This window comes from Euleptes europaea, chromosome 11 (genome assembly GCF_029931775.1).
Source record: "Euleptes europaea isolate rEulEur1 chromosome 11, rEulEur1.hap1, whole genome shotgun sequence".
Classification (NCBI taxonomy): Eukaryota; Metazoa; Chordata; class Lepidosauria; order Squamata; family Sphaerodactylidae; genus Euleptes; species Euleptes europaea.
The window spans coordinates 26,248,546-26,267,674 of NC_079322.1; the positions used below are offsets into that span (position 1 = coordinate 26,248,546).

At 41.3% G+C, this 19,129-nt stretch overlaps 1 protein-coding gene across 2 annotated transcripts in view; it reads right to left on the bottom strand.

Moving 5' to 3' along the window:
* Nucleotides 1-3,329: 3,329 nt before the first annotated feature.
* The window catches only part of PDCD6IP (programmed cell death 6 interacting protein), a 37,317-nt gene continuing 21,517 nt past the window's right edge, over nucleotides 3,330-19,129 (bottom strand). Inside the window, exons 9-18 of one of the 2 annotated variants that reach the window (XM_056857454.1) lie at nucleotides 14,571-14,694; nucleotides 14,028-14,205; nucleotides 13,389-13,500; nucleotides 10,404-10,573; nucleotides 9,414-9,662; nucleotides 8,605-8,739; nucleotides 7,000-7,094; nucleotides 6,277-6,412; nucleotides 4,920-5,083; nucleotides 3,330-4,201 (exon numbers count right to left, since the gene is read on the bottom strand). In XM_056857454.1, coding sequence (XP_056713432.1) covers nucleotides 4,027-4,201; nucleotides 4,920-5,083; nucleotides 6,277-6,412; nucleotides 7,000-7,094; nucleotides 8,605-8,739; nucleotides 9,414-9,662; nucleotides 10,404-10,573; nucleotides 13,389-13,500; nucleotides 14,028-14,205; nucleotides 14,571-14,694 — 1,538 coding nt within the window. In that variant the 3' untranslated portion in view covers nucleotides 3,330-4,026. The remainder of the gene's footprint in view (nucleotides 4,202-4,919; nucleotides 5,084-6,276; nucleotides 6,413-6,999; nucleotides 7,095-8,604; nucleotides 8,740-9,413; nucleotides 9,663-10,403; nucleotides 10,574-13,388; nucleotides 13,501-14,027; nucleotides 14,206-14,570; nucleotides 14,695-19,129) is intronic. The other variant, XM_056857455.1, reaches the window with a different exon arrangement.

A 19,129-nucleotide genomic window follows, 5' to 3' on the forward strand; every position in this document is an offset into this window, starting at 1 on the left:
TGAGCTTTAGTATAAAGCAGGGAGAAGGCATGCTTTTTAACCAAAGTGCCAACCCCCTTGCAATATCTACTTGTTGCAATACCAACAAACCAAGAGAGCAAAGCTGTACATAATCTGTCACACTGGGAGCAAACACTGTGCCTTCCAGGCTCACTTCGGAGGAGAAGCAGCCCTAGGTGCCAAACAAACTATTCTGGCATATTACTGTTCAGCACATGTACCTATCCCTGTTGTACAGTAATAGCTCCTCTGACACTGTGATGATGTCCCTGCTAAGGTGCTGCTGAACTCAAATCCCATTTATAGTGCTGGTTCTAATGGGGATGTATTCACAATGTCATTATTTCTTATGTAGGAATAACATAAGCAGCAGCAACTAGAGGAGGTAGCAAGCACCAGCTGACTGCCTGGGTTACACACCTGTGCTAGAGCATCACAGGAAGCCTCTTCATATGTACTTTGTTCTTCTACTTTGGTTGTTCTTGTTGCCCATTAGTTACTTATGGCAACCCCATAGGGTTTTCAAGGCAAGAGATATTCAGAGGTGGTTTGCTACTGTCTCTGCATAAAAGGTAGATCCCCTGTGCAAGCACCAGGTCATTCCTGACCCATGGGGTGATGTCACATCCCGACATTTACTAGGCAGACTGTGTTTATGGGGTGGTTTGCCAGTGTTTTCCCGAGTCATCTACACTTTACCCCCAGCAAGCTGGGTCCTCATTTTACCGACCACGGAAGGATGGAAGGCTGAGTCAACCTTGAGCCAGCTACCTGAAACCGATTTCTGTCGGGATCGAACTCAGGTAATGAGCAGAGCTTTTGACTGCAGTACTGCAGCTTACCACTGTGCCACGGGGCTCTATACCTGTCTCTAACATGGTACACAGTAAAGGGTATTTTTAAAGCAATCTTCAGCCTACACACAAACATTATCCTAATTCCTGAGAGGTGCCTGAGCTTTTAAGTTACCTAATCATTCGAACTGCAATTTATTATGATCGAAACAATACTATTGGGGTAGTGTGTTTTTTTAGCATGTAACTAGGAGAGCAGATAATTCTTAAGTCTTTTTTAAAAATTTTGTTTTCTGTTGGTCGATGCAGTAGTGCTAAGCATGAAACAGCTTCACTCATCCAAATGTCCAATTTACCTCAGAACGAGATATACTGTGGGCAGTCAGACCCCTCTCCTATTAAAAGGCACCACGCAGGTCAGGGGGTCTCCAAGACTTACACCAAAGCAGGACATTGCTCCCACAAAATGGATGCCCCTCAGAGTTTTGCAATCCATCTTGTGTGTCAAGCCTGGGCAGGAAGGAGGTTGTCAGCTGATCTTTCCCCCACAACCTTAAGGAGTGCCTGGCTGGACATAAGAACATAAGAAAGGCCCTGCTGGATCAGACCAAGGCCCATTAAGTCCAGCAGTCTGTTCACACAGTGGCCAACCAGGTGCCTCTAGGAAGCCACTAACAAGACAAATCCAGCAGCACCATCCTGCCTGTGTTCCACCACACCCAAAATAATAGGCCTGCTCCTCTGATACTAGAGAGAATAGGTATGCAGCATAACTAATATCCATTCTAACTAACAGCCATGAATACCCCTCTCCTCCATGAATATGTCCACTCCCCTCTTAAAGCCCTCCAAGCTGGCAGCCATCACCACATCCTGGGGCAGGGAGTTCCACAATTTAACTATGCGTTGTGTGAAAAAATACTTCCTTTGGGGCTAGCTCAACTCCACTGTGTCACCTTAAGTGCTCTGAACAGATCATTGCTCACCCTATCTGCACCCCTCCCTCCCATCAATCAGTTATTAAAGGGAATAGCCCAGAAATTCTCTTGGGCCCTGATGATCCATCAAGCCTCTCCATCCCTTTTGTCAGAGCCCTGGAAATGCAATCAATTCTTTGTTCTCTGGCTTTCCTGCCAGCTGACCTCATGCCACCTTAGGATCCATTTTGGGGTATAAATATGTGTCCTTTAGCCATTCATAGCATGTGTGTCTTGGATGGGTGCACCCATCGCCACTTGCATGTGGGCCTTTCCTTCCAGAAGCGCAGATTGCTTTCCTCCTCAGTGCTACTTCTCATGGAAGTTCCTTCAAAACTGGTAACTATCATCCTTCTCTAAGACCTATCCAACCTCCTCCGTTGTTCTTACAGTGCATTCCAAAGAAGAGTTACTCCAGTCTAAGCCCATTCATTTCAATGGGCTTAGACTGGAGTAACTCTCCTTAGGAATGCACAGTCAGCTCTTGTATGCTTTGCATGTATATGTTCATTGCTTGAAATATTTCTTTTATTGATCCCAGTTATCCCCGCTCGCTCTCGTCTCCAGCAAATCCCTCAATCTAAATGAAGACTGCCTAACCAGGGTATCAGTACCAGCATCTAATTAGTTCATAACGATGTTACCTAAAAATGGCTAAATGGGTTAGACAAGCAGGCCAGCTTCATACCTTATTTATTCAAGGTGCACCCATAAAACTGGATGCATGCACCTAAACGACAGAGTGACAAACCAGTCTCTCTCCAAACCATGTGCACCATGCAGGTACAGGAACAAGGGGGTCAAGACTGGTTCTGGGTCCTACCACACAGACATAGATCAACACAAATTTTGCACCACCATACAACATGTTAAAGGTGAGGGACTGCAGTTGCAAGGAAAACCACACATGGAAACAGTGTGTATACCCCATGAACATCTCTATACTCCAGCTGAAGTATTTGTGTTGTTCTTAATTTTTATCTGTATTAGAAGAACCTTACATTGTGGGGGGGGGGGAGCACTTATTTGCGTGATCTAAAGATGAACCTCCATTTAGAGTACTTTTCAACCTAAGTAAGAGTATGGCTTTTTGTCAGTCACATTTCCCAGTTGTCAAGCAAGAAATTTAATAAAAAGAATGAAGACACGAGGTACAGGATAATTATTCTGGGCTACATGGGACTTTACATGGGACTGGCAGGGGTTTTCAACTGCAGTAAGACTTGCGCTCGTACTACTCCAAACCAACTAACCCCAAGTGTATGTTGAATGAAGATTAGTGTATCACACACTTAAGATTATTATTGTTGTTGTTGTATCCCATTCTTCCTCCAGAGAGTCTGAGGTACAATTCAGTTCAGTTTCAATCACCTTTATTGGCATGATAGAGGTACAATTCTCCATATGTGCATAATATTTCAAACAGGCTGACATACAAACTGGGGGAGGGGGAATCTCCAAAATTTCAATTATTTTACCTACCAGCCAAAGGCACATAAATAGAAATTCATCCCTGATGAATGTTTTGAAATTCAAAAGCTAGTCTTATGAAAGGTTCAATAAAAATATCTTTATTTTGTGTGTCTCATTTCAGGATAACATCACAATATCTTGATTTATGGAATTGCTTTTATATAACAAGAACCGAGTTCTACTAACCTTGACTTGAAGCGGAAACTTCAGCTTCAAAAACCAGAGCTGACGAGTGCCTTCAAACTTCAGAAGCATACGACACTGGTAATATAATTTGGACTTTAAAGGTTTTAAACCATTCCTATGCAGTTTTATTTTGCACTTATGATTTACAATGCTTTGATTAGACAAAAATAGCATATTGGTAAACTAAACTCAAATCCAAGATACAAACCAACATAATATAGAAGAAAATCTTATTTAGTTTTGTAGCATAGACCACACCCCAGTGCTTTGAACATTGCTGTGAAGAACTCCAATTGCTATTTATAGCAAATGATGATTACCGTGAAGAAACATTTTGGTCTAATTTAAAGAGCAGCTTACATACAGATGAACTTTGCTGTAATACAATTCTGTCCATATATTATAGCAGCTTGTGAATCCCTCGTTTAGCACAGTCAGAATCCAACCGTAAGCGCAACCTTTGAGTATTTAGCCAGAGAGAGAAGTTACAGACTGTCTTCAATATAGTGAGGTACACTAACCAGAACAAAAAAGATTTAGTATGCTTATTGCAAGATTCTCTTAGCTATAACAAGCAGTACTTCTTTGCAGATATGTTATTGCTGTGGATAATGGTATCCAGGCTGTTGTGGGTAAGGGTATCCAGGTTGCTGAGGTCCAGGGTATGGTGCTTGTCCAGGAGTTTGGTATACAGGTGAAGGTGTAAACGGCACATTGTATTGGCCATACATATATGGATTGTATCCCATTGGTAAAGGCATCTGGCAATAACTGTAAAAACAAAGGCCAAAAATGGTACAATGTACCTGTTAACACACGACTTTATAATCATGACAGCAAAGCATAAGAGTATCCAAAGCTAGCATAACCCAAAATGGACTCCTAGATCATAACCATTTTAGTTCATAAATGCTTTGCTGGAGCAAAAACATACTAGTGTTAACTATAAAGTCTTTAAAAAGGTCAGAAGCATAATGTCAATGTTATGAAATATTTTGGGATCACAATCCATTTTTAAACAGGTTCCATAGTTACAAATTTCAATTCTCTAATAATAATAATAATAATAATAATAATAATACTCCCCCCTCCAAGAGCAAATCTCCTCCCTTACAAGCAGGTAGGTACAGGATTGAACTCAGACCTTTTTTGTGCATCCTTCTCACTACCTGGTGGCCACAATTATACTCTGTTGTAGCCTAATGATGGCACTGGTTGGTAAAGTAGAACCTAAGCACACCAATGGATGCAGCAGTGGTTTGCGTCCCACCACTCTGCTGAGCTAAGTAAAGAGTACTCCTCCCAGAAGAAAGTATTTTCTGCCCAAAGCAGGGGATCTGGACTTAACTGAGCGAGAAGATACTTTAACTGATTTTATTTTTCTTAACGGCATCTTAAACTTGGTACAGCTATTCCATAATCATCCAAAGCTCTTCTCTGAAATTCCAGCAGTGTCAAGATACTGCTTAAATTTTCTCAGCAAGCTTACCCGGGGTACCCTGGGTAGGTGGGATATGGTGGTCCCTGAGCCTGTGAAGGTCCTGTGCTGGCTGGAGGAGTTGCGGTCACAGCGGCGGGTATAGGAGCCGAGACTGTATTTGCTGTAGAAATCACCGGGGGTGGTGGACGGGCTGGTGGCTGCGGCTTACTAGACTGAATAAGAAAGTGAAAGTTAGATAAGCCCCAGGATAGCAGCACACATTTTACCTTTATGGTATTTAGGTCGTTTTGCTGTGAAATAAACTAACTAAAGGAACAGCGAATGCAAATACCATTTCCATTACTATTACTTTAATGAATGTCATCTTGGTATATATATTTTATATTTATTCCTATTTATATGTAGATTGATGATGACTGTTGCAGTTTTAAATGGGAAGATTTATGGTTTTATATTGTTTTAAAGGGTTGTTACCCGCCGTGAGCCCGGCCTGGCTGGGAATGAGGGAGGGTTATGAATTCAAACAAACAAACAAACAAACAAACAAATAGAAGTACAGTGTCAAGCCGCAAACAGTGCTATTAGCAGCCTCTACAGAACAGTTTTTGTCTCATTCAGAAGGCACTCCAGTTGTATTCAACACCTTAATACACAAGGCTGGTTCTGTTAACACATGAACATATGAAGCTGCCTTATACGGAATCAGACTCTTGGTCCATCAAAGTCAGCTCTGTCCCACTATGACGAAAATGACCAATATGATAAATATAAACAAAATAAATTATGAGCAATTTTATGAAAAGTGGAAATTGTTTCATAAATATGTTGACATTTAATACTAATAAAAAGTAGAATAAGAAAGTAGAGATTAATTAGTGGTAATGATATCTAACCTAATTTCTATGTTTAGATAACAAATTTGAATGTAGAGATTTAAATGTAGAGAAATATCTTCAATGATAGAGATATAATAGAGATTTGATACGTTTAATAATTTTACAAGATGATCATTTTTAGATTACGTAACAAGCTCAAATATTCTTTTTTTACTTTATAATTAGAATAAATACTTGATTATAATGTAGAAAAGCAGGGCAGCGTAGTCTGCTTGACCTATCTTTGTATGTTGGACATTCTTATTTTTTCCCTTATCCCTCTTCCCTTCTGCTCCCTTCCCTATAAAACAATATTTATTTTTAAAAAGTCAGCACTGTCTACTCAGACTGGCAGCAGCTCTCCAGGGTCTCAGGCGGAGGTCTTTCACATCACCTACTTGCCTAGTCCCTTTAACTGGTGATGCCGGGGATTGAACCTGGGACCTTCTGCATCTACCACGGAGCCACAGTCCTTCCCCAAACAATTTAACAAGAAGATTAATTGTAGCACAGGTGCTCTCTTTACTTACCACAATGGTTCTGGGGGCCGGGGTTGGAGCAGACGGTGTAGGCGGTTTGTTTCCTCCAGCAGGACCCGTTTGATATGCAGGCACAGAAGGAAAAGAAGGGGCACTGGGTTCTCTAGCAATACTCTGTTGCAAATCTCTTTAAAAGATAAAATATTTCCCATAAAATCCAAACATATACTGATTGACTCAATGTCCTTTGTTTAATGTAGACAGACTGACGCTCATTCTTTGTCTCTAGAATACAGCCCATGTAAAAGGGAAATCTAAAATTTATTAATAGGGTCAGATTAGGCCCCTACTTAGATTACTATACTTCTGACCTCAAACACTGGCCTGAATCCATATCTATGGGGTAGATGTGTCAATTTCCCTCCAGCTTCTGCCAAGATGTGTGAAATAAGAACACTCACACATTCCTACACCTAAACTGGGATAAATTTGGCCCAATGAGAGAGATCATTCAATTTCTTGTATATCTGATCCTTTGGGATCAACAAGGCAACCACTGTCTGCAGAACCTTAAGACGGTATTCTCAGTTCTACACATATGAGGCATGGACGTTTATCAATTAACGTTACCATAACATAGAAGTATCTTACCTTTAATTTTTCTACAGAAACTGGCAAGCACTTTTGACTAGATTTCACTGTTCCTTCAAAGGCAGTTAAATCAAGCCAAAATGTGAATTTCATTAAGTAGATTTGAAAGTACAGGAAACTTACTTCAGAAGTTCATCTCTTTCTGTTTTGCGTGCAAACACAATGTCACTGCATTTGTTTTGGAACTTCAGAAGGATTTCAGTCAGCTCGTTGTAGAACTAGGAAGTAAACAACATTTCTCTATGAAGCATTTTGCAGTTTTGAATGTTGACATCTGAAATGCTTTTCATGAGAAAAAAAACTGGTTGTGACAAAAAATTTCACACTTTCCTGTAGTTTCTGACACTAGAAAATGCAAATAGTGCTTTAACAAACTGAATGCCATAGAAGTCTGAACAGCTACATTTTGCAAGGGCATGATGCATTTGCTTAAGTATACATTTTGACACAGGTATTCCTAGAAGGCAGCATAGGATTTGGGAGGCAACGTGTATTATGAAAGATGTTCTGGGCTCCCATCTCCTATCATGCAAATACAGCCCAAACCAGAGTACCAAAGCAATGACATTCTGGGTACTACACAATCATTCTAGAACAAAATCGGCTACGAGCAGTGGTTCCCAAACTTTTCGGGCCACCGGCCCTTAGTTGCACAAACTCAACTCCAGCACACCCTACCCTATCTAACACAGTTGAAGGGGCCCACTTCTGGCGCCCCGCTGCTGCCCCCTTGCCTCTTAGTGTCCCCCTAGGTAATCCCCCCCAGGGGGTAGTACTGCCCACTTTGGGAACCACTGGGCTACAGGAATGTAGCTCAGACCAGGGCATTTTATAAAAAAACAAATTTTAAAATATGCAGCAAAATATTCATAGAAGTTTAATAATTACTGTAATATGAAATATGGCTATGAAATCTCAATTGTTCACTTGGTTACATTCCAGCTGATGGACCCTAAATAAGATGGACTGTGACTCTTATTCAAGCATGCTTGGATTCAAAATTGCCTTAGCTACTAAGCAAATGGTTTTACAGATTTGGAAGAAAACCCTTGTTCTTTTGTAAGCTGCCTTGGGAATCCTATGTAACAGTGGGGGGGGGAATCCTTTTAATAAATGCTGCTTTTTACCTAGCACTGGTAACTCAAATCCATTCAACTGTCATCCTGAGAGCAAACGGTCTATAAAAAATACCTTGCACAAATTGATGGCATATGGGATGCCTTTTCTGGAGAGATCTGTCAACACTCTCCCTCCTGAACAACAGGTATGCTGATGAAACACACAAATCCTCCCGCAATCCACACATTCTATCTTGTTTACCACTGTTTTGAATGAAGTTGGAAGCCAGGATCTTCATCAATTCCAAAGGAGTCAGTACCGCCTGGAAAAATCCTGTTTCTCAAAACCCTGAAGTTTGTTATACCTCCTGTTATTGTCTTCCAGTACTGACATTAAAAACTGCAACAATTTATGTGGCCACTTCAATTCCAATATCACCTCATAAAAGGCCACAATTTCTACAGTTTCCAAATCTGAAATTTAAATTTTTTGTCCCTTCCACATATGGTGCACAAATGCAGGCAGGTGGTTTCTGCCTCCCCCTTACCAAAAAGTGGTATTTGAGGGTACTGGAAGCTTGTTTTTTAAGTACGTCACAGGAAAGACGAAATAAAGCTGTAGCATTGCTGGTCCTTACTGCATATACATACTGCATCATACTACTAATACCTTTGTTCCTTCTTTCAGGTTGGCAACCAGTTCCACAAAGTTGTCATTGGCTACAGCTAAGTTCTTTAAAACTTCTTCCCTTAAATTGGATTCATTATTTGATTGCTTCATCTTAGAAAATTCCTGATGTGAGTTCTGCCAAGGAGAAAAGACAGAGTTAAACTCCATTTATTTACTAGCTCCTTTGACCAAAGGTCTTGAGCTTAACCATAACAATAATGCATAATACATAAAATAAAACAACACCAAATAATAAATTTACAATACCAACATATACTTAAAGTTAAAACACAGTAGAAATGTAAATACTAAACACAGAATCACTAATACCATAACCATCAATGTATTCCCTCCTGAACCAGCCTCATTGAACTGGGATCATTCAAATCATAGAATTTAATCCAACATTCATCTTGCAGTCTACGTGCTTATTTTATTTTGACGTTTAAGCGACATCACCTCCGCCAGAAATCTTGCAACAGAACTAGTTATATAAGGGTGAATGTCTCCCATTATGTGGGATATCATACAGGACTCTAGTGGACAGAGTTAAACTGTGTTCCCCCCACCCAAGTTCACAATCTTTCAGGCTGGATCAGAGCAATCTTGGCTGGCATAAAAGAAATACGAATTGCATATTATTCAGCTTGTAAAAGGGTGCTCTGCATTTAAATTATAGGTACTGGTGTTTGACAATTCTCTGTCCCAAGGTGAAAATGCCTAATCAATAGAATGGCTTTGAAAGCAATGAAACATGCAGCTGTTTGCCAGGGTTCCCCCTGGAATGTATTACAAAGTATGCCAGATACCTGTATGCTGTTGAGTAGTTCCTCCTGTTTTTTCAGGGACTCCTGAACTTTATGGGTGAGACTGCCGTAGACACGATCTAGTTCAGTCACAGAAATGGCTTCTTCATTTACAGCACCGTCCTGTGCAAGCGCTGTTAGGAATTTACTTGTCATGTCAAAGTTCACTGACTTCAAATCATTCTCGAGTCCTTCTCTCTCCCTTTTTACTTCATCCAAACTAGCTAGCAAGGATTTTAGGACATTAACCACCTAGGAAACAGAACTGCAGTTACCTTCTATGCTTAAATTTGAGCCGATACTACAAATTTGTTGTTTTCTATTTTGCATCTGAAAGGAGCCGGTTAACTATGCTTCTGGGTGCTACCGTTCCCCACTTCAGTGGCACCAGGAGAACAAGCAGAATGACTAAGATAAACCAAATAGAATTTCTGATGTTCGTATTTTAAATAAGCCTTGTTCTTAGAGAGGCAAACTGTCAAATCACAGAATACAGATTTGAAAAAAATATTAAAGTGAAGGGATACCCTAATTAAAATAAACCTTCCAATGGTTAAGTCAGGCACCCTTTAAAGCAACCATATTAGAGCTGCTTCTCCATTAGATCATCACATGATACTGCTGTAATACTTAAATACCCATCATGGCGTGGGTAGGCCTAACGGCATGAGTCTTTACCCATGTAATAATCACTGCCCAGCTAGGACTGAACAATGACTGAGCAGCAAGGAGGCACACAGTTGGCCCTTCTAGGGTTGTGGCAGGTCTTTAAACATTATAGCAGCATCATGGGGCAAATCCACAGAAGAACTGCTTCAATCACATATATAAACAGCATCTTACAGAAATAATCAAATTTCACAACTGTTATCTCTAGATTTCAAATAGTCCCCCAAACTGCTATAAGCCATGTCACCATACTGAACCAGATGAGGTGTTAGGAAATCTGAATACCCTATTTTGCCATTAACACAGAACTCTTCATTTTCTTACCTCGCTCCCTTGCATAGTTTTTGCTGGGTTTGCTGAAGGAATTGCAGTGTTCAGTTCCTGCTCTGGCTTACATAACAGTGAAATTGTTTCTCGATGAGTCTGGTAACGTTCTTTAACCTGCTTGTCAGCTTGCACAGCTTTATCCAAGATATTACAGTAGTTGGCTCCCTCTAGAAGAATATAAAAATAGAAGTTATCTTCAGTGGTGTTAATGCAACTGAATGCTGTACACTGTACTGGAAGAAGAGTAGGTTTTTATACCCGCTTTTCTTTACCTAAAGGAGTCTCAAAGAGGCTTACAATCACCTTCCCCTCCCCACAACAGACACCTTGTGAGGCAGGTGGGGCTGAGAGAGAACTATGACTGATGTGTGTGTGTGTAAAGTGCCTTCAAGTCGCAGCCGACCTATGGCGACCCCTTTTTGGGGTTTTCATGGCAAGAGACTAACAGAGGTAGTTTGCCAGTGCCTTCCTCTGCACAGCAACCCTGGTATTCCTTGGGGCTCTCCCATCCAAATACTAACCAGGGCTGACCCTGCTTAGCTTCTGAGATCTGACGAGATCAGGCTAGCCTGGGCCATCTGATAGGTAACCAAAAAGGTTGACAAAAACCTAATAATGGCCTGGATAACAATAGGTTACATAGAGAAAAAACATACTACGCTTTAATACATTTTAAATAATTAAAAGTATCCTTAAAACCAAACGTGTTTCAGCCAGAAAAACCTTCCTTAGTAGTATAAATTGTAAAATACACACACCATAAAATGCAATCGTTCAAAATATACAAATGTACAAAATATAACAAATCTGACCAAGCTGTAAAAACACATAGAGGAAGTAGGGGCCAGTTCATTATACACAATCCCACTTTCATTGTTTGAATAATACAGGACCATCCAGTATCCTTTTGCAGATAAGCCAATCTCTTAATAAGAGATAGTGACATTGTGTGTACATCCACATTCAGTTAAGCCACAAAGACATCCTTCAACAGAGAGCTGATTAGATCTAACATCACTATCCACATACATGCATCCATTTGCTACAGAGGGCTTGAGCTTACAGATACTTTTTTCTAGAGATAAATCAGCTTCAGTTGGTTTGCAGTAGAGACAACTACATGCTGCTTTAGTTGTGTCTGACATTTGCCTGATTGGCTGAAAGATATTCCAGCTGCAGGAAATAACAGCCTTATTACAAATCATTGATTATTTACCAACAATGTGGCATGGTGTCCCTGCCATTAATCCTTAGCATCTTAGCATGTCATTAACTAGAAATAGCTTTGTTCTTACTTCTAGGCAGATATTAACAAATACAATTGCTTCACAATTGTGCTCTTGTTTAATTAAACTACTGAAGTAGTATTGCCAACTCTGAAGAAGTAAAAACCAAGACAGTTAAAAACCCGTTAAGGCATTTCTCGACTGTTTGTCCTCCTCTAGCACGGTCTTCCTCCTGCAAGTGAAGACTCTTATTTGGCATTCCCTCACTAACTTTCAGTGCCACTACTTCCTGTTTATCTATCTGTACCTATATATTTACATGTTTTACTAAGTGTTTTAAGCGTTTAATATATTTTAATTCTTATTTTAAAGCTTGTTTTTATGCTGTGATTGCGCGCCACCCTGGGGACCACCCCAGATTGGGCAGAAAGGCAGCATACAAATGTTTTAAATAAATAAAACCTTGCGTAAACACAACTCCGTGGTATTTCCAGATCCTGTTGCTCTTCAATAACCATTTCATATTGTAATCCGGATTCGACATTTTTCCTGGAGGCACCGGAGTAAGGAGGAATGCATTACTCAAGGACTTTCAATTTTTGTGACCTCCATCAACATTTGGAGGCAAAAAACCCCAATCCTCCATTAACCAAATTAAGATCTTACAAACTTGTCCTTTCTTCACCATTATGAACACAGAATTATCAAATTAATAATATTGTCGAAGGCTTTCACGGTCAGAGTTCATTGGTTCTTGTAGGTTATCCAGGCTGTGTGACCGTGGTCTTGGTATTTTCTTTCCTGATGTTTCGCCAGCAGCTGTGGCAGGCATCTTCAGAAGAGTAACACTGAAGGACAGTGTCTCTCAGTGTCAAGTGTGTAGGAAGAGTAATATATAGTCAGAAAGGGGTTGGGTTTGAGCTGAATCATTGTCCTGCAAAAAGTAACAAAGGTAATGTGCTAATCATTGTCCTGTAAGTATCAAGATAATGTGCTAATGAGGGTGTGGTATGTTAATATGGAACCATTGTATCCTAAAGTGATCTGTTAATGTGTGAAATCCAAAGCTAATCCGCATGGCTATTGTGGACTGTATCTTTGTTAGTCTGGAGGTTTTCAGGACAGGAAGCCAAGCCTTATTCATTCTTAAACTCTCTTCTTTTCTGTTAAAGTTGTGCTGATGTTTATGAATTTCAATGGCTTCTCTGTGCAATCTGACAAAATAGTTGGTAGAATTGTCCAGTCTTTCAGTATCTTGGAATAAGACCCTGTGTCCTGTTTGTGACACTGAGAGACACTGTCCTTCAGAGTTACTCCTCTGAAGATGCCTGCCACAGCTGCTAGCGAAACGTCAGGAAAGAAAATACTAAGACCACGGTCACACAGCCCGGATAACCTACAAGAACCAATCAAATTAATAAATTGTATTCTCTCTCAATACAGTGCCTGTCTTTGAAAGATAAGCAAGACGTTTAATTACACATTCAACAGAGTTACTAAATTAGAAAAAAACTACTTTATAGGATTTCACTAAATTCATGCTGCCAGACATGTCAGTAACTAGTTCAAAAGGGATACAACAGCATAATCTACTCAAAGTTTCGCTGCTATTATACTGCTTTCTCTAGCTGGTTTTTCAGCAAGCCTTATTAGAGAACTACTCCAAGATGGATTCAAATCAAATGAAGAATCTAGCTCCATCCTAATTTATACATTTCAAGCAAACTGATCAGGACAATGGCAACATAAATATTACCTGCCCTCAAAGGTCTGTAAAGATCATTTGATGGAGTTCTTTGCCAACGTTCCTTGAATTTGCTTTTCAGCTCATTGTCCGTTGTTTCTTCTTCATCCAATATCCTTAAAGACTTTAGGAGTAAAGATAAATTATTTTTGAATTACAAAACAGCCTCAAGTCATGAAAACAACTTAAACTCACGAACAACAATTTGTTAAGAAAACAGGGAAGCAATACCAGAAATACACGTTCAATGTCTAAAACTCACGAACAATAACTTGTTAAGAAAACAGGGAAACTATACCAGAAATACACATTCTATATCTATCAAATTGTTGGACCACAATGAACAGCTTCTTTCTCTGTCCTCCCTCAAAATCCCCAATAGACGCCTCATAATAATCAAAACCAATCCACTTCTATCATTCCAGCAATCTAGTGTCTTCCAAACAAATGAAATTTCATTTTGCTTTTTATTTCTTATGCTCTTCTCCCCAATGAAGTCACAAAGTGGTTTACAGCTTCTTTCCTTCATTGTATCCTCACAAAATACACTCTGTGAGGTGTGAGATGCTATCAACTCCGCTTGCTCCACAGCCAAGGCAAAGGGGAGTTCAATTTGACAACACTTTTAACTACCAAGTATGATAACTTTACCTCATCCAGAATCTCTCTATTTCTCTGTAGCAGTTCAGGAAGATCTTTCATCAACTGATCGATTGTCTGGACACCTCCCTGTTCGATCACAGACTTTGACTTCTGCAAAATAGACTGAGGAACGCTATCTCCAGATATATCCTCGATAGCAGCAGGGAGATTGAGGGATGCCAACACTCTAAAGAAGAAACTCTTTTAAATTTGTACCAAATGACTTGCAAAGTTATAAAATATGAAACTGGATCAGTGAAACTGATATTCCAATTTTAAATTTTCTTATAATTATCCCTTTCTATAATTGCATTACTCAGAACTTGGCACCAATTCTCTTTGGTATCCTCCACCCCCCACCCCCAAATAACAGGTATTTGGAGGTAATAGCCAAGATACAAATGGAGCTTTCTGTCCCATGCAAGATACTTAAATCCCAAACTAAGAGCTCCTTAAAGAGAATGGACTTTGCTGCCTTTATCAGCACCATCTGTGGCCTGCCAACTGAACAAAGTGATTTAGCGAAGGTAGACATCGGAGTAATCCACTCACCCATTTGCCAGATTGTTGGACTCTCTCATCTGGGCTATAGATCTGTTCACCAAATCTGCCTTTCTTTGGTTGTAGAGGGTAAGAGCTTGCTGTACTGCCAGAGGAACCATCTTCTCAAACAAATCTGTAATTAAAATGCTATGAACAACAACAACCACCCCACTATTTTTATATTCCTATCTCATGTACTTTAAAGGTGAAGGCAGTCCCCTGTGAAGGCACCTGGTCATTACTGACTCATGGGGTGACGTCGCATCCCAACGTTTACTAGGCAGACTATGTTGATGGGGTGGTTTGCCATTGCCTTTCCCAGTCATCTACACATTACCCCCAGCAAGCTGGGTACTCATTTTACCAACCTTGGAAGGATGAAAGGATGAGTCAACCTTGAGCTGGCTACCTGAAACTGACTTCTGTCCGGATCGAACTCAGGTTGTGATCAGAGCTTTTGACTGTAGTACTGCAGCTTATCACTCTGCGCCACAGGGCTCCTTCCTTAACATGTATCTTAACATGTACCGTATTTTTCGCTCCATTAGATGCACCTGACCATAAGACGCATCTAGTTTTTAGAGGAGGAAAACAAGAAAAAATCTTGTTTTCCTCCTCTAAAAACTTGTCCTGATGTGCATGCGCCCAGCAGGCTCTGTGCGGCCGGCCGCCTCCCAGCTGGCCGTTGGGGCAGGGAACGTCCTGACTAGGGCTGTTGAAAAAAAAAATTCGGGCTGGTGGCTCTTTAAACTGCTCCCCGCTGGCAGCGAGGAGCAGTTTAAAGAGCCACCGCCCACTCTCCCGGGATGCTGAGATGCATGAAGGAGTGGACAGCCGGCTGGGGAAAAAAGGGGCAGACCCGCCAGATCAGCTGGTTGCGCCCCCAGCCCTCCAAGTGACAGCAGCAGCAGGGAGGAGTGGGAGGGAGAGCGAAGGGGGCAAGGGGGGGCATCGGAAGGAGGAAGGATCCTCGCCCCCAGAGGGACAGGCCGTTTTTAAACGGCTGAGACTGGTCAAGGAGGAAAGGGGGACGGAGGGAAGAAAAGGGGAGGCTGCCTGCTCAGCCCCCTGGCGGGCCTGGCAGGCCCAAAGGACACTGGGAATGACAAAGGGAAGGAGGGGAATGAGAGGAATGGATGGAAGGAATGGAAGGAGTGGAGTTGGGGCTGGAGATGGAAAAGTGGGGGGGGGGGAGAGATGCACATTGCATGGGAAAAGCCCATAGGAGCAAAAGAGATGTCACTGTCTCTGACATAATTATGGTATTTTGTGTACATGTGCAGAATTAATTCCATGTAGAGCTTGAACACAGCATATAAAACTGAACCATAAACTGAAGAGGTTTGTGAAATGAAAAGCCTGTCAGCTTACAAAATGCTGACAGAATTCTCTCAAGGTCAGAATTCTTTAAGAGCTAACTATGTTGGCTGGTCTTGTCCTTGAAGGGAGAAGTATAGAGTCACTTTCATTATCTGTCAGTAAGATGTAACTAAAATCACCTTTTCTGATTCAGCTACCAGCTGAATCTCAAAGGCAGAAAAGTCCTGCCATCCTCAAGGTCTACTAAAAAGATCTTACCTCACTGTAAGTGCATTAATAGCTTCAACTTTGCTTTTTATAACCTCAAGGCAGTAACTTCTTGCTTTCTGTGACCTTGCTAAAGTCTACATTCTATAACCTTGCTGAAGGCTACATTTCATACTAACCAGCTGGTTACAAGTTGCAGTGTAAGCAATAATTGTGTTTTATGCTTTATTTAGTTATATATTGTGTTATAGATTTCTAAATGGTCTCATTTAATGCGTATTGTAATAACGATGAGAATGGTATGAAAATTGAGTATATAACGTAATCATGAAACTCAGAAATGATTGTTTATACTTTAAGCAAAATAGACTGAAAGGAAAGGAAGCCCATATATGGTCATGGGGAACTGAACAGCTGCAACTAAGACATTACTGCTCTGCTCATGTTATCTGAAAGAGGCAATAAAAGGTATCCCTCTTGACGGATAAAAATTGTCTGAAAGTGGGAATAAAAATCCCCCTTCACTCTTAATGAGTCTAAAACAGTATAAATACAGCCACAGTAAGCCCAGAGAATCAGAACCTTCCAAAAGGCTCTCAAGAAAAGGCTGAATGGTATGTATGGCTTAAATATATTACTCTAGACTTTGTGAATTAGATACTTTGAACTGAATCAGAATAATTTGACTGTTATATTTTAGAAGTTGGATTTTGAAACTGAATAGTATGTAAGACTTGCTTGCTTTTATTTCATATGTTGTACATACATACATGGTACTTTGACAAGAGTTTTTATAGAAGTGTTAAAGACTTGATAATCTGCATTTATACATATTTTACTAGAAGTAAATCAATAAAAAGACTTGCTTTTTAAAAGTAAGTAAAGTTGTTGAGTCCTGCTTACTCGATGATTGGCTGAATAAGATAACTTCACTTCTCAGTAAGTGATACATTCTAAGAGCCTGTCATCTGAACAGCACAACCCGCTTCAGAAAGGGGGGGGGGAAGAGATGCACATTGCTTGGGAAAAGCCCATAGGAGCAAAAGAGATGGAAATGGGGGGGGGGGGGAAGAGATGCACATTGCATGGGAAAAGCCCATAGGAGCAAAAGAGATGGAAAGGGGGGGGGGAGATGCACATTGCATGGGAAAAGCCCATAGGCTGACAGGAAGAGGCAGAAGGGGATGGAAAAAAGGGGGGACTTGCCACAGACGGACGAGAGCATGGAAAGGAGTGGGGACATGATTGCAGACACGACACGGGTGGCTGGGCAGCAGGGGGAGGGGCTGGCATGGGAGATGGGGCTGCTGTTGTGAGCGCAAGCTGCGCATTCCATGGCACTGGAAGTGGCGGGTCCCCTCGATCTGTCCGGACCTCGGGGACTCCTGGGAGAGTGGGTGGTGGGTCTTTAAACTGCTCAGCACGGAGCAGTTTAAAGGGTCACCCCCGCCCCCTTGCCGGGTCTCCCGACGGCCAGCTGGGAGGCGGGCAGCCGCACAGAGCCAGCTGGGCGCGTGCGCGTCGGGACGGCGCGAGACGGCGTACCCCACCCCGACGGCCAACTGGGAGTCAGGCGGCCGCACAGAGCCGCATTCACTCCATAAGACACACAGACATTTCCCCTCACTTTTGAGGAGGAAAAAAGTGCATCTTATGGAGTGAAAAATACGGTATTTAAAAGAGAAAACTCTTGCCATCTGCAAAGGAAAGCGTCCCCCTTCCCTGCCAAAAACTAATGACCTCCACAGGAGCACAGGAACAACATTTTAAACTCACCATTTCCCATCTATTGTGCATTCTAATTTAAAATTTACCAGAGTCAGTTTATTTATGCATTTGTCTGTGGAGGGCTTTGTTTAGGTCAGAGTCCCTACCTGTACTGTAACTTGAAGTTCATCTAATCTTATTTTGACCACTGAGATGAGAAGAAGCTATCTGGATGAAAGGTGTGGAGTACAGTTTGGACTTCTGCATTGTCACAATACTACTGTATCCTTTTTAGCATTAAAAGGGCAAGAACCTCAACTCTAGTTAAGTCTGGATGTCTGTGAAGGTCTCCGTTTTGCTCAGTCTGGAAAAACGGGTTTTTTTCTCTCTCAAGTCATGTGAACTCAGTGAATCTGAGGCCCAACCCAGATGAGGGCACCTCCTCTGTCACTACTCTTCTCTCCCGCCCTGTCCACAGCCTGTTCCTTCCCTGAAGTTCCTTTCACAGAAATTCTTTGCTCCTCCAGGATAAAATGCCTCAACTCCTTCTTTCCATTCCTCTCGGAAGTTTATCTCTCCCCCCTGTTGTCAGACAACCACTCACCCAGCCTCTGTGTATAAATCACCTCTTCTAAAGGGCAATATTCCAGACCAAGACCCAACATGCAAGGGATAACAGACTGCAAAAACTCTAATGCATACATATTTTTGAAGGGCTATATTAATAACAGGCTTTGAGTGGGAAGGCCCCTTCAGCAGTTAAATAATGTGTCTGCAATCAGCCAGCTATCTTAGAGAATGGGAGTGCAAAGGGAACACATGTACCAAAGCAAACATGTAATACCTGCTACACGGGTAGTCCTGGGATTTTGACCTCCTACATCGAGGGTGTAAAAGATTTGTAGCCTGAAAGATTCAGCCATGCCTTGTGTACCAGCAGTCTACTACTGCAGAGTTCTTGAGGCTTTCTAACAAGAGGGCTAACAAAACTTCATTCAAGTAATATAATCCTCCCAAAACTACCAAAGTTGTGTTTAACCACAATTATTACTTAAGGCTTGTACTGTTCGGAAGCTTCTTATAAAGGCATTAGAATAAACATGCAGCAGGACAGATCTTGGTGTTAAGTTGGGCTCGAGGGCAAACGTCAGTCGTCCTAACGTCACTGAACAGCATGAGCAATGGTCTGCCTCTTAGAAGCAGTTTCCCATTTGCAAGACGCAGTCATCTCCCATACAATGACATTGACAGCATTAAAGAGAAAGATAATTTACCTTGACTGTTAGGGGGAAGGTAGCAACCTAAATACATTAGCTCAAAAATTAGAATGCGAT